Genomic DNA, 21,194 nt, shown 5'->3' with positions numbered 1-21,194 from the left:
TCCAAGGTTCTGTAAGAAATCTGGCTTAGCATGAGCCACAGGGAACAAGCCAGTGTTCCTCCATGGTTTCTACTTCAGTTCTTGCCTTCAGGTTCCTGCCCTGACTTCCCTTGTGATGGACTGTTGTCTAAAAACATAAGCTAAATAAACCCTTCCCTCCTTGAGACCCCATTGTTCAAAATGTTTATCACAGCAACAGAAACCTAACTGGGATGGTAGAGTAGATATATTAAATGCATTTGAACTTCAGCATTTTAATTATGGTGAGTTTATTTATACCTGTATCATAATGTGAGAAGTATCTATATCAGTAGAAAGTAGGGTCCAGTCTGAGGGGAAGGGTGGTGTCAGGGACAAAAGGGAATAAGAGAAGAACCTTGCCTCCAGCAGAGTAACACCCATGACTTAGTAATGTGGTTCCTTCATCTTCTTACCAAAGGAGGGGAAAGCAGGTCCCTGCAAAGAGACCAGTTTTGTGCCACACTGTAGATACTCAAAGCATACCTGGTAAAGACTGGTGATAGTCATCAACTAGAAGAAAAGAATGGAAATTCTTTGTTTTTCACCACAAAAAGAGAACACAAAATGCTGGTTATCATTTCTAAAAATCTAATATTTTATTGCTGACACCACAATAACAATGTCAAAGCTTTCTTGGTGTTTGCACAATAGTAACCTGTTGCCCTTGATTTCACACTGATAAAATATATTGCTGATTTTAATTATATAAAATTTAAAATAATTTTGGTTTATAAAGAAGTGGTGCATGGGGCTGGGGATGTGTCTACGTTGGCAGAGTACTTGCCTAGCATGCACAAAGTTCTGGGTTCCACTTGCAGCACCATACAAAACCTGGACATAGTGGTATACATCTGTGATCCTAAAACCTAGAAGATATAGGCAAGAAAACCAGAGGTTCCAGATGCTCCTTAGTTACATAACAAGTTCAAGGCCAGCTTGGTACATATGAGGAAAAAAAAATATGTGTTTATCAAATATTGATGAAGTTTGTGTTGCATGACCCAAATGGCTACCATCATTTTCTACTTGGCCCCATACTCTTCTATGACCTTTTCTATAAACCTTTTGGCTTAAACTCTTACGTCATCAGCCTCCATCCTCTAGGCATGTTCTTTTTTGCCTTATTTGTAGGTAAATGTGAAGATTTGTCTTTTGAACTAAGTCATGTTACCACCTCTGTTGGTTCTTACATAAAGGTGTTCTCCAGAACTCTGACTACTGTGAACCAAATGTGGGTGGGAGTTCTCATCCAGTCACTTGGTGCCATAACCAGAGTTACAACTGCCCTGAACTGCCAGACTCAGAATCCTGAAGGACACAAAGGACTCGAGTCTAGTCTGGGGTCTCTACTGATAGTGGGAAGCCTGCCATGAGGACCTCATTGGTTATGTAAGCCTAGATTTCCCTTATTAGTTTAGGCATTAAAAAATGAGAGCCAGTGGAGCCTATCTCACGTGTGGCATCCATGTTGAAGATTAAGACGCTGAATTCTACATGTCCAGACTAGCTCCATGCTGCCACTGCTAAGTGGCTATCTCCTACCTGGTGCTCACCTTCCTCCCCAAGCACTAAAACATTTTACCAAAGTCTAAACTAGGCCTGGTGATTTGCACAGCTCATCTCTTCCTTCCATATTGAACAATTTGAAATGATGATGTGTTCAGATTTTTAAATATGAAAATTGTGCTTTTGGGAATAGACTACATACTTTGTCACATGAAACCAAATGCTGTGGGAAAGTATGAGCAGATGTATCAGGAAATTGGCAAATTCCTCAAATACCAATTAATAGACACAGGTCAGCCATCTCCACATCTGTTCCCAAAGGTGTAGAATTTTCCAGGCAGTGAACATCAGAATAACTTGGAAAGCTGTTGAAAAGCACGTGTTCTCAGACCTGACCACAGACTTATGTCAGGCTCTCACAGATGAGAGCTACATATAATGCTTATAGCAGCTCTCCCAAGATTCCTAATGTTGAATCCAGCTGAGAACTAATGATTTGGGGAAGCTATCTTAGAAATAACCAGCATGCCACACTGGCGAATTCAGACTCCTACAAAGCTTCACTTAGTGATTTTATTCTAAATACTTGTTAAATAAAACAAATTCCTATAATATTCATACAGACGTGGGTATATTGTGTTGTGTTGTATTGTATTGTATTGTATTGTATTGTATTGTATTGTATTGTATTGTATTGTATTGTATTGTATTGTATTGTATTGTATTGTGTTGTGTTGCATTGTGTTGTATTGTATTGTTTGTATTGTATTTGCATTTTTGGGAATAAGCCCAAGGCATTGCACCTGGTAGGCAAGTACTCTACCATTGAGCTACATCCTCACCTCCCAGATTAGAGATTCAGAAAGATGTTCTCTAGATGAACATGGTAGCTTGCACCTGTTGTCCCAGCCAAGGAGGCAGAATTTCTAGAACATGAGTTTGAGGCCAGCCTGAGCAACATAGCAAGACCCATTTCTTGAAAAACAGGAAAAGAATTATTCTGCACATCTTCAATGAGCATACTTGAATAAACATGAAAATAGAAAACCCAAATGTTACCCTTGGTATAAATTAGAAATAAGATATATGTACCTCAATTAGTGAAATAACAATTCATTGAACTATACTATGGGCAAAAGAGTTTGTCGTATTTCCAAAAGTGACAAAAGAGCACCAAAGTCCGTCTTTCTGTGAAGGAGCTTTTGTCCAGTGCAAGGTCAAAGGTCACATAGTAAGCTGCTCATATAGTAAGCTGCTCACCGCACACAAGCGGAAGGCATCTTCCAGTGTCCCGTCCTGCTTCCTGGGACAGCAGAACTATACTACCTTCATCCCTTTATCCATAGTCCCTGACACACCAGCTGCTCTGACACTGTGCTTTATTAACTGAATTCAACAGCAGTATTTTTCAGTAGCTGAAAGAATAAAAAGATTAAGTTAGAGGGTGGACATTCTTTAAAGTCTCATGCTAATTCATGCATTCAACATAGTGTTTCTTACATCATGCCTGTTCAATGACAGATGAATTATTGATTATACTCCCCCAATAAATTCATTTCATACCTGGGACTGCTTATAGTTAGGGTGTGCACTCTAGAAATTACTATTAAGGCATGGAGTCTAATGTGCAAGAACCTTAGAGACTTCTTGAATTTTTTCATTTCTATTTCTTATAAGAACTTGAGCTTTCAAGCTAGAAGTCCTGTTAACCAGAAGCACACACAGTACATGAGACAAGCCCATGTTTCCTTTCTGTGCATGGAGAACTTTAGAACAGAATTTAAATGTGCCAGAAGACAAAGTTCTTCCAGATGTATGTTCTGACTGATTTCTAGAAAACTCTTCCCAGACCTTCTCAGTACATCAGCCATGGCATGAGCTCCAGAGCCCACTTCACACTTTGAAAACAAGTTTCACATTTATTTATGTGCTTAGAGGAGGGCATGGCATGGATGCCATGTGCACATGCAGGAGGCAGGGGACAACTTGAGGGATTGGTTATCTCTTCCCACCACGGATTCCAGGAATTGAACTCAGGTCATCAAGCCTGGTGGAAAGCCCCTCTACCCAAGTGTCTTTGCCTGCTAAGCTACCTCCTGTTGCCCCCCCCCTCTCTCTCACAGAGAGAGAGAGAGAGAGAGAGAGAGAGAGAGAGAGAGAGAGAGAGAGTTTTATAGAATATAATGAAATAATGTTGTAAATGTCTGCTATCTCTCGCTGCTACCTTGTTTATTTTTCCCTAAGTAGATTTACAAGAGACTTCTTTATGGTTTTCCAGATTCTTAATTTCATTAATTACTTTTTGCTAAAGTTGGAGACAAACTTATTTAAACAACTGTGTTTATAAGACCATTTTCCCTCGGGTGACTTTTTAACTTTTTTAATTAAGTAACACTTGCTAGAGAAATCCTTCTCAGAACATGTTTACTGGTATTATTATGTAACTCTTCCCTAAGTCCTCATAAACAATGTGAGCTCACTGTAGCTCAAGTTTACTGAGACCTGATTTGAAGGGCACCTAGGAGACTGACTCTTCTGAGTAGGACCCTCCTTCTTTTTAAGAATAGCCAAAAGACCAGGGTGTTGGCAAAAAACATTTATTTGTTGTTGGATAAGCACAGTTCTTGATCTCTTGCTAGCTACTGGAAGCTACTCATAGTTTCCTCGAGTTTCTTGTTTCTCCAAGGCCAGTAGGAGAGCCTTCCTTTGTAGGTGAATGCTAGCAAGATGGATCTTACGTGTGCAAGGTGTGTGTGTGTGTGGTGCGTGGTGTGTGTGTGTGTGTGTGTGTGTGTGTGTGTGTGTGTTATAAAATTGATATTCTGTCATCTTTGCCATTTTCTAAAAAGACACAGGAGCCTCCAATACTCAAGGGTAAAGGATTATCCAAGCAGCTGAACATTGACAAATGAACATTGTTGGTAGGTCATCTGAAGGCCCATTTGCCACAATCCCATCCGAACTAAAATACCAAGAGAGAGATGGAGAATCAGATATGAACTTTTTATCATTCTTCTATAGTCCAAATATCTAAAAGGAAGTTTGTAGTTTTCTAAACTAATTTTTGAAGCAAGTTGTCTTGTTTTGAAGAGGAGGTAAGTAGGAAAGGAAGGAGATGTGGCCGTATATCAGTTCTGGGGCAAAATTGAGGACTCAGAAGGGTAAAGATAAGTTAAAAAAAAATGGCCCCAAGCACATTTAAGATGTACAAATTCCAAAACATATCACTGGCAGTCTGCACTTGCTTATTTTGTGACTTACTTTGACTTTCCACAGATATTTGAAATCTATTTAAAGTTGGCTGTCACTGCCAAGTGCAATCATTCCTGTAACTACCGTCCATCTTCCTTACTTGGATCCCTTTGCATAACACCTCAGTCCTCTGAAGGACTAAACCTGCTCTTGGCTTCAGGACTTGAGCTCTGGGATATGGCCCACCATCTGTCTTAAACTTCTTGAATAACTTTTTGCCAAGGCAAGTGTGGATTATAGGCAACAACCTGGGACATTCCCGGTCTCAGAACAGGAAAAATAAAGGAAGCTCTACGTATTATTTAAGTACTTTGTTTGCTAGTAGTGTTTGCGGGGAATGAAGAATTGATCTCTAATTGTGTGAGAAACAAAGACTGATCTGCATGCCGATGGCCAAGGGCAGACTTCAGAGACCTTGCAGTTTTGAAACAGATATTTATGAACATCTGCTTTCTTCCCATAAATTTTAATATGGATTTTATCCTTTGAAACATACCAAGCTCCCAGGTGCTTCTTTGGTCTTTATCTTGGGGAACATTCTTTAAAAAAAAAAAAAAAGTCTCTTTTTTCCAATAAACACATTCTAAATCATTTTGTTAAGACAACATTCATTCATGAGTATGGGTGCATGTGCACGTACATGTGTGCTTGCACACACACACACACACACACACACACACACACACACACAGGGTCTGTTGAAATGTGTCTAATGTTAGGAATCCAAAATACTGTATTCAGCATATTAAACCTCCAAAATGTCTAATCCCGGATTGTAACACACAGTTTTGTTAATAAAGACGCTGAAAGGCCTGGTCTGTGGTTTTCATTAGAAGGGTTTGTTTAATGCTTGTTTGTGTGACAAGCACTTTCAGAGGCTGAGGTTTCAAACATCCAGTTCAACAAACAAGATCCCTGTCCTCATTGTGTTTATCTTCTGGTGAACATGAATGTTCTCTAAAAAGAATTCTTAAATTGCCATTATGCCTTTCATATAGTTCTTTGGGATTTGTACTGGGCCTATAAACCAGTGATGCCTCTCCATTTCCAGGGCTACACTGGATACTCAGGATGCAGCTGTTACCAAAGCAGATTTGAGTTCTGGTCTCAAATGGCTCAGAGTCTGGTACGCTTCCCATCTGTGTCTACAGATGAAGAAGCAGGAGCTCTGGGGTGGGATCTGTGTAACCCGTAACCCGTTGCCCCTTCTCCACTCAGGTCCATCTGAAGCCACGCAAACACCACAAGCAACACTTGGCCTTTCTGAATGCTGAGAGTTATTACAACAAGTAGAAAAGGTGAAAGTACAGGACCAAAGGCAAGAAAGTGAAGTCATAGTGCTAGTACACCAGCACCTACAAAGTACATTGAAGGCGTGCATGTAAGCTAGGCAAGCAAGAACACAAGTCCTTCTTAGGAGGATCAAGCTCTCCAGAGTGTAGTCCTGGTGCCTGATAACACAGGATACAGGTTATTTACATAACCGGAAAGCCCCTGGAGGACAGTAGAGAAATGTCATTTCATTGGGCTAGTGGCTTTCCATCTCCTTATGGTCTAAGGGACCGTCTTTCTGCTCTGCCTCCTGAAGAAGAATATGAGGTCAGGGTACCACAGGCCATCTGAAAACTAGTGTCAAATTCTACTCATTTACTAAAAAATATGATTAATTTACTGAGAAACAATTTCAAAGATGATTTCCCACTAAAACCAACAGCACTATATTGTGGAATAGGAGAGAATATATGTATATAGATCTAAGATAAATCTTAAGGGTAAATAGTACTGGAGATGAGGACAAATGAGCCCATCTCTGTATTTTCCATCTCTCTCTAAAAAGCCAAGCTTATGAAAATGATATTTGGGGTATTTAGTTCTCGATTTTATATGCAACTTAAATATAAAGGTATTCAGCCGGGTGTTGGTAGCACACACCTTTAATCCAGCCCTTCAGAGGCAGAGGCAGGTGGATCTCTGTGAGCTGAGTGAGTCCAGCCTGGTCTACAAAGGGTGTTCCAGGACTGCTGAGTCTGTTACACAGAGTAACAATGTCTCAAAAAAACAAAACAAATGATAGACAGACAGATAGATGGAGCCATTTCTCCAGCAGCATTTCCTTCAACCACAGTGTCACTCAGATGTCCTTTCTTTATAGAAATTTTAGAGGTGCTTCAAATGCAGGAAAATTCTGAGCCACTTCAGATTCTGGTGTCTCTCCCTGCACACAGCTTTGGGCCCGAGGCTGTGTTCCCTCACTCCACAATGAAGAGCCATCCCATGGAAGAATCTGAGCTAAGTGCCGTTTTCCACGGCTGGCCAAGAGAGGCCCCTCTCGGTGCTCTCTTGGTCCCAGCACTGCTGCTGAGCACCAGCCCTCCCAGCTCCACATCCCCTTCTTCTGGTGTCAGGCGCTCCGCAGCGCAGCCGGCAGGCGTGCTCATTCCTTTGTGTTTTGTGTTCCCGAAACAGGATCTGGAGCAGGTTCAGCTCCATCTGGAAGAAGTGAGGTTCTTTGACGTGTTTGGCTTCAGTGAAACAGCAGGGGCATGGCAATGCTTCATGTGCAACAACCCTGAAAAGGCAACCGGTGAGTGCCCCCCGCCCCTGTTACAAAGAACCAGTTGTGCACCTTCGGATGGGCAGGGGTCTGTGAGCCCATGGGCTCTAGCTGGCCTTCTGCTTGGTAAACGCCCCCCACTGGACTAATTTACAGAGTAGTGTCTGATCGCTGCCTCATGCTGAGAAGGGCTTCTTCTCACTGGAGTGGCTGTGCAAAAAGGACAGGATGCCAGAAGGAAGGGGTACAGAATCAGAAAGGAGAGAGAGGAGTCTGTGACCTGTTTGTGGTTATCAAGAGAGCAAGGTTGGGATGGCTTTGTGGTAGAACACTTGCAAAGCGAGTACGAAATCCTGGGTCCAGTCTCCATTATTTATTTCAAGGAGGGAGAGACGGAGGGAGGGAGGGAGAAGAGGAGGGAGGGGGAGGGAGGAATGAACGAATGAAGGAAGAGAGAGATGTTTTACTCTGAAAGAATCTTTATTTCACCCAAATGACCCTGAAGGTTGGGGAAAACATTCTGCCCAGCTGTGCCTCAAAGAGCTGAGGCCACACTCCATGAGGGACCGAGCACCCAGGCCCCATTGTCTTGTGGTTATTCCTTATGGTGATGTTTGGTGAGTGATCCATGTGCACTGCTCATTGGCAGCAACCAGTTGCTACCCACTCACCATTCCTCACCTTTTCTGCTGCCCAAGGGGTCTAGTCCACCAACCTCACTAAAGTCATTGTCAGTGGATACGAGCAAGGCTCCATGCTAAGCATGCCAGATGCCTGCGTTCATTCAGTCGGTACAGCACTATTGAGGTAAATGCTTTGTTTCCTGCACCTTCTCTTCCAATTTGGGGATTTTGTCATCTCAAAGATGGCCTATAGGGGCAAGCCTATCCTCCTGTTAACTGCCAAGATGTTAGGGCTGGATCTTAAAAAAAAAAAAAAAAAAAAAAGTGTCTATTTGACCAGACGGAGATGTAAGGGGCTCACAGAGAGGTACCAATTAAAATGCATTACCCCACGGGAAGGGTATGGAAGGAAGAAGCAGGCAGTGGAGGATGCCAGCCTTTGTGAGGCACAGATTGTAGGCTGATTACAGAGTCTGGATTAAGCCCATGCCAGAGTGAACACCTCAGCTTGTAAAAAGTTAATTCAAGCAAATAAGAAGTTGGGGAATTGCATGCCTCCATTATAAAACTTTCTAATTAGAGCTTTACCACATGTATGCAAAAAGACAGCGCATAAAAGCATCCTCATTTGAGAGCATGGTGAAATAAGGTCCTTGTCTTAGGTGGCGCCGAGAGGGCCCTTCAGAAGTGCTCACTCCAAGTGAGCTAAGTCCTTAATACAATAAATATTGAATCAGACTTACTGAGGGAGGCCTCAGGAAAGGCACTAAACGTTACAAGACATTCCTTTAATATGTATTTTCTCAAATTCGCTGCCACACACTTGAAAAGAACATTTTGCACATCACCGTCTTATTTGTTTTTCTCACCATGAAGCACAGACTGGGAACATGGAGCGATAAAAGCTCTAACAAGGCCAAATACTTTATAGCAGAACATATTGAATCAAAATGTTCGGCCCTAAAAACTTCTGTGTGTTTGGATTTCTTTCCTCATTTCCTTGGGCTGCGTGAAGGAGGATCTGAGACAGAGAGGAGCCCTCTTTTAAACCGTTATTTTCACACTCAGAAACTCATGAGTCCCTGGAGAGTTTATATTTGTTGTTGATTCCATCTTCTTTTTAAATGGGCATATAAATTACACATTTAAACTAAGCAAAAGGTCTAACATCATCCTGCAGCCAAATGTATTCTTCAGGGAGAAGGCATTTGCATTCTTATTGTGCTTAAATTCCAGCTAGAAAGATGACTAAGACATACAAATGAATATCTGGGTCATGGGCATGATGGTCTGGTTGTGTGCCTTTTGCTTGGGCTGAGTTTCTTCTACAGGATGCCCGGAGACAGAAAGATGAGGAAGGTACAGTGCTTCTGCTTTGGAAGGGATCCACAGTCCAGTTAGGACCAGAAGACTTCTGTGAGAAAATCTTACTCTGCTCGTCATACATTCTTTAGCATACAATAAATACTCATTGAATGAATGAATTTGTATATGATATTTAAAAAACGGCCAAGTCGCCAGGCACATGCCTTTAATCCCAGCATTCAGGAGGCAGAGACAGGTGGATCTCTGAGTTCAAGGCCAGCCTGATCTACAAAGAAAGTTCCAGGACAGCCAGGGCTACACAGAGAAACCCTGTCTCAAAAAACAAAACAAAACAACAACAACAAAAAAAAAAACTAGCCAAATCAAATACTCCTTAATATTAACATGTGATGCTTCAAGCCCGTGACGATGTGTTAAGCATACCAAATACACATCACTATACCATACTTAGGGTATTGCGAACCTAGTAAGAGAAGTTTGGTCCTGTTTCCTCCAAAAGAGGACTCGCCGCATAGAAACCAGATGATCAACCAACCTCACACCTGGCTGTATTTTGCCCAGCTCTGTGCTGTGCACAACCCTGGACTCCACTTGTGCCTGCCTTGGGTCAGATAGCCTGCCACCTGGGAGAGGACGACTTGAAAGAAGTAGGATTGCTCTCCAACAGAAAAGACTGAATGGACTGATCAACCACCACCACCACCACAGGGACTAACCAGTGATACAGTAATTGTTCCCATCTAGTCTGTCTTCCGGCATTGTTTAACTACTGCCCACCTCTATAAGTGGGTAACAAATCATAACATCAGGAAAGAAATCCAGAGCTACAGAAGATTTCTTCGAATGTTCAGACTAAGGCTCTAGGAGTCCTTCAGACGTCAACAGTCATCACCTGGCCTGTGTCACCACCTCACGTACGTCCCAACCCTGGTGAAATTCTCATCACCACTGCCTTCCCATCTCTTCCATCATCACACAGAAGCACGCTGAAGTTTAATGTCTAGTCCTCAATACCGTTAAATTGAAATGAATCAAAGAAAAAACTAAATGCTAGAGCAGCAGAGAGGCCCTGAGATCATGACAATTTATAATTCTAACTAATGTATTGTTGCGTGTTGCATGTGTTTTTCTTCTTTTATTGTCATTATTGTACAAAGAAAGAGAGAGAGAGAGAGAGAGAGAGAGAGAAAGAAAGAAAGAAAGAAAGAAAGAAAGAAAGAAAGAAAGAAAGAAAGAAAGAAAGAAAGAAAAAGAGAGAGAGAGAGAGAGAGAGAGAGAGAGAGAGAGAGAGAGAGAGAGAGAGAGAGAGAAAGGAAAGAAAAACAAAACACAGATTCAGCAATTTCCCCCAAGGTTGCACAGTTATTCACTGGTAGAACTAGCATTTTCTTCAAGATAAACTAATTCCAGAAATTGAAATTTCAACTTCTAGAGCCAGTCCAAATTAAAAACATGGAATTTTAGAAACTTCAATAAAAATTATTCTGCAATGTTACAGTGTGTTGTAAAGACCAAAGGGAAGTTTAATTGTTTAGATGTGATCTGCCTCTTTGATTTATTTTACAAGAGCCGGAACTTTGATATGGTAATAAGTGGGTGATCATTACATGTAGTCAGTGATTAAAATAGAAACTATTTCCAGTCCAATTGCTGATTCAGTTCCAATAGCCATTTTACAAAGTAGAAAGCAGATGATTTCAAAATCCCAGAAATAACTCAGAAACCCTCCGAGACCTGTCCGGTGACATTTACTGCGCATCCCCTTACTCCACGTGAATGAGAGAACAAAGGTTGAGCAAGACGATTTAGCCGAACACAACTGACTTCTGGAAAACCATGCAGACTCCCTTATCAGCTGCCTGTGACAGTAAAGGAAGTCAGAGGGCTGCCCTGTCAGGACTTCTCGTCTGCCACACTTTTTTAAGGAGGAGAGAGAAGTAGGTCATGACTTTCACTCTTGCTGCCTGAAGCACGTGGGGTGACTTAGTTCTCGTAACCTGCAAAAGAGCGAAAGAAAGAAAGAAAAAGAAAGAAAGGAAGGAAGGAAGGAAGGAAGGAAGGAAGGAAGGAAGGAAGGAAGGAAGAAAGAAAGAAAGAAAGAAAGAAAGAAAGAAAGAAAGAAAGAAAGAAAGAAAGAAAGAAAGAAAGAAGGGGAAGCTCAGAATTTTGGCACACGTATCCTCTATAAACCCAAGTAATCCCCAGCATAGTCACTGTCTGAGTCATTTGATATTTAGAATCTGAATGTGGTTGTCAGTAGGAGGTCTCCACAGATTCTAGAAGAAAATAGAAGAATCCTTGTTGAACAATGTTCTATCGTGAGTCCTCTGTAGAACTGGTTGTAAATATTTGCTGGATGAGACAGCATGCTGCCCTTTCGATCACACAAACAAATGGAAGGGGTTCTAAATAAACTCAGGGTGGAAATGGACTCCTCAGTGATGAGATTTTCTTCAGACACTACAGACAATGGGAATTATGGTGTGGCAATCCTTCAGTACATACCATTCTTGTGGGCTAGATGCCTTTCTGCACCAAATGCCAACATGAATATGGGCTAAATGACCCTAGAGAACCCAACTCATAGCCCACAAATAGCTTGTGAGTCCACTAATAGGAAACTTTTCCATTTAATTTCAATGTCACTTTCATAGAACTTCAAACATAAAGAAAGAATCCATGTTAGACATAGGCAATGGCTGGGGTTTTCATATCTTTCCATGAATATTCAAGCACAGGCTTATCAGATAAATATTACTAGCCTCCCCAAAACAGCACAATACTGTTTTACACAACTCCACAGCTCATATTTTTACACTGTCAGTGACTATTACCTTGTATTGATTACATAAAATTGAACCCAACTTATTGTTCAGATACTCTGAATTATCAATAATGATATAAACATGTACTCATCAACCCAGATTGTAGATGAATTTCTAAAAGGTCTTATTAAATAAAAAACACAGAGCTAGATGTGAAAGCCTGGAAGAGATCAGGGAAATAGGGAAAGCCACAGCTAACCTTACCTCACCAACTCCGCAGCTTCCAAATACGAGTTACTTCCTGTCTACCCATGTCTATATGCCTTGCTATAGAATTAAGGTGTGTGCTACCACACCTGGCTCTGTTTCCAGTGTAGCATTGAACACACAGAGATCCTGCCTGCTAAGTGATAAGATTAAGGGCATGTGCTACCATTGCCTGACTTCTTTGTTTACTTAAAATGGCTTGCTATTTCCTCTCATCTCTAGGAAAGCTTTATTTATTAAAGCACAAATAAAATATCACCACACTATATGATTTATCATCTTGAAATTCTTTTTCTTTCCTCTTCCTCATCTTTCAACTTCAAGTTCTAGGCTGCAGCAGCAGCAGCACCCCCCCCCCAAAAAATATATACACCCCTCTCTAAGACAGAATGAACTCTCCTTCCCTTTGCTCTTTCTGTCTTCTGCCTGCATGTCTGCATTGCACATGGCATATTGACATCAAACAGTAACGTGAATGATGCATTATGTATGATTCCAGGCCTAGTACACAGCCAATGTTCAATAATCACTGACAGAGATGGGTGATTAAGCAATTTGTGAATCATGTCAGTGGTAGCATGGGCATGATAGAAAATTGCTGTGGGATGTTCTGTATGGCAAATGTGTTGCTCTGATTGGTTAATAAATAAAACACTGATTGGCCAGTAGCCAGGCAGGAAGTATAGGCAGGACTAACAGAGTGGAGAATTGAGGGAACAGGAAGGCAGAGAGAGAGAGACCTGCCAGCCGCTACCATAACAAGCGAGATGTAAGGTACCGATAAGCCACAAGCCAAGTGGCTACTTATAGATTAATAGAAATGGGTTAATTTAAGATATAAGAACAGTTAGCAAGAAGCCTGAGCCATTAGGCCAAACAGTTTAAATAATATAAGCATCTGTGTGTTTATTTTATAAGTGGGCATGCGGACTGCCGGGGCTTGGCGGGACCTGGAGAAAAGCTCTCCAGCTACAGAAAATTGGGTTTGTTTTTGAAACAAGAGTTTAAAAGGCCCCAGCACTTGCCAGAGTGAATCAGGAAGATCATGAGTTGGAGGCTAGCCGAGGCTATATAGCGAGACTGTGTCACAATCAAAATCTAATGTTGACTTATTGACTTTTAAATTTACTAGTTTTAGTTGGTATACAAAATAATGGATCCCATCATGTCATTTTCAAACATACACATCATTGTAACTTGCTCGTGCTAACTCATCTTACCTCCCATCACCTCCTCTGGCTTTGTTGATCTTCCTCTGCCCTTAATAGTCCTCCTTCTCTGTGTGTGTGTGTGTGTGTGTGTGTGTGTGTGTGTGTGTGTGTGTGTGTGTTTGCACACAAGCTTATTAAAGCTAGATTCTGTATGTGACAGAAGATAAACAATATTTATTTGTTTTCCCCATTGTCCTCTCTTCATCTCTGCTCTCCTTCACTTTCCAGCTCTTCTTCCCCTTCTACTTGTATGGCAAATACATAATGCATATTCATAAATTCATAATAATGTATATCAGAGAGAAAACATTAAATGTTTGTCTTTCTAAGTCTGTCTTATTTCTCTTAACATGACTCTCTTCAGTTCTACCCACTTTTCTGAAAATGAAATAACTTCCTTCTCCTTTATGTCTGAACAAAACTCCACTATATATAGCTACCTCATTTCTTCGTCCGTTTATCAAGGCCATCCGGGCTGGTTCCACAGCTTGTTTGTTGGGAACAGTACAATAGTGAGCATAGCTGTGCAATAGCTCTGAAGTATGCTGACTTAGCTTCCCCTGACGGGAGGAACTGGATCTTCCTAATGGTCAGCCTTCCTTTGAGGGCTAAGGACCTCTTAGAGAAGCTAGAACAAACCACAGTAACATCACCACCACTCTGAGAAAGACAGAGGAATATACTTAACACCAGTATAAGCCCGCTCATGACCACAACACAGAAAATAGCAAAAATCATGTCCAGTGTGCTGTAAATACAAAAGTCATATAGAGGAAATGTAGAAATATCTCAAATCAATGAGATAAAAGAAAGGAGGCAGTGACGGGGGCAGAATTTAGCAAGGGTAAAATAAATGAAGGGGAAGAACAGAGAAGAATGCTATCAAGGAAATGAAGAGCAGAAGAAATAAAAGGGAAGGTTTACCCATTGTGGAAAAAAATTAATAAATATGATGATGCTATGATGAAATCCATTATTTGCATACTAACCTAAAATATTAATGTAAAACAATTAGAAAATTAGATAAATATAGGTAGAGGAACAAAAGCTAGAAACATAAAACTTAAAAAATAAGATAAAATAAAAACTCTAGTGAAAGTGCAGTAAAGCAAAAGATGGGGGACACAAAGGATAAGGGAAAATTTACCCAATAGTTATGAAAAAACATAATTAAACAAGTAAAAGGAGGACAAAAAATAAGAGTGTAAACCTTAAAAAAAAAAAAAAAAAGATAAAGTATGGCTGGGATGTATCTCAGTTGGCCGAGCGTTTGCCTAGCACAAATGACCCTAGATTTGATCACAGCACTATATCAAAACAAAGGCATAGTGGCATATTCCTGTAATCTCACCATGTGGGAAGTGGAGACAGAAAGATCAGAAGTTCAAGTTATCTTCTGTTACCTAGTGAGTTCAGAGCCAGAAAAACTATTATTGAAAGTGTAGTAAAATGGGAAGTGTGGGTGGGGGACATAAATGCAAGGCAGGAAAAGAGGAAGGGGTTGGGGCAGCTTGTGGTTTTCTTTACTCCAACACTGAAATCTTCCAGGCACAATGGGGTCCATGGAGCTTGCAGATCCATGTATTTCCTCTGGTTTGCCAGACTTCTGTAGAGCTGAGTTCCCTCTGAGTACCTACGCCCTCTGCTGGCCATAATTATCTTTGCAGTTTGTGGATGCCGGTCCTCAAACCCTCCAGAGACTCCCCAGTTCACACACCCTGGGGTGGCTAGTGCTTAATGAAAAGCCAGCTTGGGAGAAGCATGCACAGCACTGAGAAATACACAGGGAGATTTGTCTCTGTACTTTCATCATGTGTGTGCACATATGTGTGCATACATACACGCTACACACACACTAAACACACACAATGCGCACACACACACACACACACACGTGTGTGTGTGTGTGTGTGTGTGTGTGTGTGTGTGTGTGCCTTGTGTGTGTGTGCTTCCACTGCCCTATCTGTTGTAGAATATTATTTTAAGGTGGGTTATTTTTGTTTATGTTGCATTTGTTTAACTCTGTGAAGCTGTGTTCCTGTGCCTGTCTAAAACACCTAATGGTCTAATAAAGAACTTATGGCCAATAGCAAGACAGGAGAAAGGATTGGTGGGGCTGGCAGGCAGAGAGAATTAATAGAAGGAGAGATCTGGGAAGAAGAAGGAAGTAGCCAGAGAAGGAGGAAGACATCAGGGACCAGCCACAAAGCTACACAGCAAGCCACAGAGTAAGAGTAGGATTTACAGAAGTGAGAGAACAGAAAAAGCCCAGAGGCATAAGGGTGATGGGATAATTAAAGTTAAAGAAAGCTGGCTAGAAACAAGCCAAGCTAAGACTGAACATTTAGAATTAAGAATAAGCCTCCATGTGTGATTTATTTGGGAGCTGGGTGGCGGGTCCCCCAAAAGAATAAACAATCCCAACAATACCTATCTACTTCCTTTGTGAATTTTGAATTTGAGGATTTTTTTTTATCCTGATTCTTCTTCAATTTGTTACTGAGAGGCGATTTCTCATCTGCCATCCATACTCTAAAGTTCATCTGTCAAATTTTTTAAAAATAAAAATAGCCTGGCGCTCTGATTCTGTAGTCACAAGCACTCAAGAGACTGAGACAGAGGGAGCACTTGAGGTGCTCAAGGTAAACTGGGCAACATAGCAAGGATTGTCACAAAAACACTGATCAGTGGGCAATAACCAGGGACCCAGCTGTAAGTCCGCACACCTACAGCCTCCTGATTTTTGACAAGGACATCAAAAATACACATTGGAGAAAAGCCAGCATGATGTTGGGGAAGCTGAATATCTACGTAGGGGAAATGTGATCCTCCCTTTCTCACCCTGCACACAAATCAGTTCTAAAAATTTCAGTGTTATACCTGAAACTCTGAAACTTCTAGAAGAAAGAATAGGGAATACACTTCAGGATGTAGGCTCAGGCAAGGACCTTCTGATTAGGACCCAGGACGCCCAGGAACCAGCACCCACAACCAACAAGCCATGTCGGGATGTCAAAAGAGTCTCTACTGTAAAGAAAACTGCTGATCTACTGAAGCTGCAGCCTACAGAATGGGGGAAATGTTGCCAGCTACACATCTGATAGAGGATTTGTACATAAAATATATGGAGAACTCAAAAAACAAAACACTAAGTAAACAAACAACCCAATTAAAAAGGAGCCTATGGGACTGTTTGGGCCTCTGGAACTAAACAGAGTTCTCAAAAGAAGAAACATAAGTGGCCAAGACTATTTTTTAATTTTTACAAACTGACAGGTACATAGGCAAAATGTCACTTACAACATGGAGCGTGAATAACACAAAGGCAGCTGCATTAATGAGAGCCCACCCAGCCTGAGCGGGTGAAGGCGGCATCTCAGAGCTCTCTGGTTGATTTGCAGGCAGCTGGACTGTGGTATTGTATTCCCCCAAATATTGTGCATGCTAATAAACTTATCTGGGGTCAGAGACAGAGCAGCCACAATATTAAACATAAAGGTTAGGCAGTGGTAGCACATGCCTTTAATCTTAGCATTCCAGAGGCAGAAATCCATGTGTTCAAGGATATAGACAGGCATGGTGACTCATTACACCTTTAATCCCAGAAAGCGAGCCTTTAATCCCAGGTAGTGGTGGTAGAAAGCAGAAAGGTATATAAGGCGTGAGGACTAGAAACTAGGGGCATTTGGCCTGGTTAAGCATTTGGCTGGTTAAGCTTTCAGGCTTCTAGCAGCACAGTTCAGCTGAGAGCCATTCGGATATGAGGACACAGAGACTTCCAGTCTGAGGAAACAAGACCAGCTGAGGAACTGGCCAGGTGAGGAAGCTGTGGCTTGTTCTGGCTCTCTGGTCTTCCAGTATTCACCCCAATAACTGGCTTCAGGTTTGATTTTATTAATAAGAACTTTTAAGATTCATACTACAGCTGGACAATTCAGAGTCTCCTCCAGGCAATTCAGGTGGTTGGGAATTCTCCACCCCAGGCACATTTTTAGTGTTAGCATAACCCTGGGGAAGGAGCCTTGTGGATCTTGTGAGTTTTAGGAACTTCTTGAGATTTGTGAGTTGTTTACTTCCTGAATCTCCAAACCACCACCATCCTTCCTGGAGGTAATGGTTCCATTTGAAGATAAGTGTTACACAAGCACTAAGGCTTGTAATTATCTTAGAATTATTTCAGTAGTGAAAGCTTTCCTTAGTCAATAGTAACAAAGCACAAATACTCATTTTAGGAGGAAAAACAGAAATTCACCTGAGGACACTTGCAGTGTCACATACACTCTTTATACAAACCATTTTTTCATAGACAATTTCTTTTCAGCACTATTATAAACAGACCATTTTATTTAATAGGATGTGTGAGGGTTTTACGTATGTGTGTTCAAAACGTGTGTTTATATATACTTAAATATGTATACACATATGCTTGTGTATACATATAGTAGATAATGCTTCTAACATAGACATATTAAATTTTGGTTTGTTGTCCAAAAGTTTGAGGCCAAATGCTGAGCTACAGAAGATGGAAATTGTTGGGATCTTTTCAAATCACATGAAAGCATTATGGATAATGCCTGAGAATCCAGAATACCATATATGTCCAGATAGGACAGTGATTAGAACACACTCCACAGGATGCCTCTTTCTATCACAAACTTTACACAAGTATCTCATGTGCAAATATCCCAACCCTAGACAAGCTCTACCGTATCCTGACAGTATGAGAAAGTACTCAACATTTAAAACTATCTAACAGCCTATGGCCCATTTGTTTCTGAATATTCAGGTCTACAACCTACCAGCTATTCCAAAAGAAATTAAGAAACAGGAAGTGAGACAGGAAAATGAACTGATTTGATATTTAGCAGAACTGGGGACACAGCCTAAGTTCTCCCCACCATGCTGGACTTAAAATTTATAGAAACATATGAGACAAAAGCCGGAATCTACACGGACTTTGTTGTGAGACTACTTGTCTCCCCCCAGGTTGCCTCCATTCTCCCCAGGTTGCCTGTCCTTAGCCAGCTGCCTGGTGCTACCTAGCTCTAAGCACGAAGGGTCGGTTGTATCTTTTTAAGTTCTTCTGTCACAGCCTTCTTCCCTTCTTTGACATTCTCCAGTCTTGGGGGTTTGGGGATGCTATACCAGGACTGTGAAGCTGAAATTTTCTGAAATATGTCCACTGAAAGAAATACTAGAAGCAATATATGTAGGAGTCAGGCCAGAATCAAGAAGCATTGCCTGAGACCCTCCTTAGCCCCTTGGTTTTAGTCCTGGCACAGTGACTCATCTTTGTTGATGCCTCCGTAGGTCAGACTGGCTTTGCCTCGGACTTTACATCATATCAATTCTATGTCTTTCCTTTTCTCTGTATCTTTTTAAGACATTGCTGCTTACCTGTCTGTCACTGCCAGGATAAAATCCTTTCCCTCGTTATCTGATCTGGTCCCACACCAGGAAAGAGGAGACGGGCAGAGGCCAGAGTCAAAGGTCAAATTAAAGCCACGGACATCTAGAAATAAGGGCTCTTAGGCTGAGTTCACCTCAGATCTATTCTTAAATTTTTTAGTATTTTGCATCTCAGTTGGAAAAATCCCCTATTATTACTACACTTTTGAGTTCTTTGTCTCCAGGTCCATTTATGTTCTGCCTTTCTCTTCCTCAGCTATTGAGAGGAGCTTCCCCTTGCCCTTCTATCTGAGGTCAGCTTTAACCTCAGCCCCCTGAAATACCTGTTAAAAACACCAACTTTGCCATTGAAATCTGTGAGTGTTTTGTTCTTTCTTTTGTAAAAGAAAATATGAGCTATAAAGCTTGAAAAGAAAGTTATAAAAACAAAACCCCAAAGGGCCTGGAGATGTCTAAAGTATCTCATTGTCCCACTGTGTACAGAATTACATCAGGAAACTCGGCAGGACCAATATTTATGCCTGTCAGCTATTAAACTGGGTCTGCTTAGAACAGGAAGTGCTCAAGTGTATTTAATTGTTTGTGCCTCAAAATAACGGTCATAGTATAATTAGGAACATAATTTGGGGGTTTGTTTGTTTGTTTGTTTTTATTGGTTTGTCAAGACAGGGTTTTGCTGTGTAGCCATGGCTGTTCTAGAATTCAATCTGTAGACCAGGCTGACCTCAAACTCAGAGATCCACCTGCCTCTGCCTCCAGAGTGCTGGGATTAAAGGTGTGTGCCACCACTGACTGGCATTAATTTTCATTCTGATGATACCAGCTTGGTAAGCATGTATAGACTTTACATTCTAAAAGAGTTGCATCCCAAGGGATCATAGACACAGATAAAGAAAACAGCTTCATAGTTATACATATATATATAGTTATATATATACTTATATATATATAAATATTTTATATATAAAATATATATATATATATATATAAAACGTGGCCATTGAGATAATTTTAGCTCAAAGAGAAATTTAAGTGAGCCTGGCTCTGCTAAAAACTTAATAAAATTAAGTATTAAATTTTGATTTTTATGTTTTTAAAGTTAGCCCCTTACAAACTGTACTAAAATTGACTCATTATTCTAAGGAAGTCTGGTTGCTTTGAACACAAAGAACTAGAAAACTGTTTAAAGAACTCTTTAGTTATAGTCAACCCTAGTTGCATGAAATTTTGCCTTGAGATAAGAAAAAGAAATATCACATAAGAATAGATGAGTCTAAGAATTCTAATATTATGTCCTAAATAGCAATTAATTATAAAAGTCCTTAGAATTTTAGTTCATTTCCAAACTTATTCCAGAGCATCATTGGTAGCTTTCTAAATATTTATCAGCTAATTAATACTTACATAAACTCATATGTATACTCCAGACAAATTACCAGAAAAGGACTAATCAGCCAGAATGGTTCCTGAAGCCACCAGGATAGCATAGACTTACCATTTCCCATGTTTATACCAATTACAACAGAGATTTTTTTAAAAAAAAAAAAAATTCAAATGCAGACAACTTTCCTGTGAATTTTAGTCCTCTGATCTTCATTTCATAAGAGCAGAGCTCAAAAAACAAAACAAAATCCACAAAATAGTTGGTCAAGCTTCAGACACTTGAACTGATTTCACATCACGTGGCACTACAGAGTGACAAGGAGAGTCCAAATGGCAGTCACAGCTCAGGTGTAGAGACAAAGATTCAACCAACACCAGATCACACAGTGCCAAACCCAACTCTACAATTGGGTACACCCAGACAGCGGGTGCCTTGCCAAATAAAGGCCTGCCTAAGTCAGGCCTGTGCTTCACTAACGCCAATTCTGGCTACAAAAATGGAGGCCAAATCCAAACAAACTCAGAATTTTCCTCTCAAACAACTGAGCAGCTCATCAGTAAACGGCTCAGATGAGTCTTCAGCATGACGAGCGTGTCAAATGTGCCTGGTTTCTCTCCAGATTTTCCTTACAAGCTGCCCAAGAGCACAAAACAAAGTCCCGACCACAGGAGTTTATCCAAAACTTTTCAAATCAGAAAACCAAACGACCCCAGAAAAATCTTCAGAAATAAGAGCAGGCAAAAAGCACAAGCCTTTTCCGTTACCAATTCACCAATAGGTGTTTACAGGCAACCAGCACCTTCGGTGGGTGGAGGGAGTTTGGCAGAAAGCTCCGGGCAGCTGAGCTTTCTGTCCCCTGTGGCTTAAATTTGGGGA

The 21,194-nt window shown here is 40.9% G+C and overlaps 1 protein-coding gene across 4 annotated transcripts in view; it reads left to right on the top strand.

Annotated features, from left to right (window-relative positions):
- Veph1 (ventricular zone expressed PH domain containing 1) overlaps positions 1-21,194 on the top strand; it is a 228,359-nt gene that overhangs the window by 187,339 nt on the left and 19,826 nt on the right. For all 4 annotated transcript variants that reach the window (XM_076574202.1, XM_006972627.4, XM_076574200.1 and 1 more), the window contains one exon: positions 7,246-7,363. In XM_076574202.1, the coding sequence (XP_076430317.1) occupies positions 7,246-7,363 (118 nt within the window). The remainder of the gene's footprint in view (positions 1-7,245; positions 7,364-21,194) is intronic.

Source organism: Peromyscus maniculatus, chromosome 6 (genome assembly GCF_049852395.1).
Source record: "Peromyscus maniculatus bairdii isolate BWxNUB_F1_BW_parent chromosome 6, HU_Pman_BW_mat_3.1, whole genome shotgun sequence".
Classification (NCBI taxonomy): Eukaryota; Metazoa; Chordata; class Mammalia; order Rodentia; family Cricetidae; genus Peromyscus; species Peromyscus maniculatus.
The sequence above is the reverse complement of the archived record's forward strand: the minus strand, read 5'-3'. Positions and strand labels throughout refer to the sequence as shown.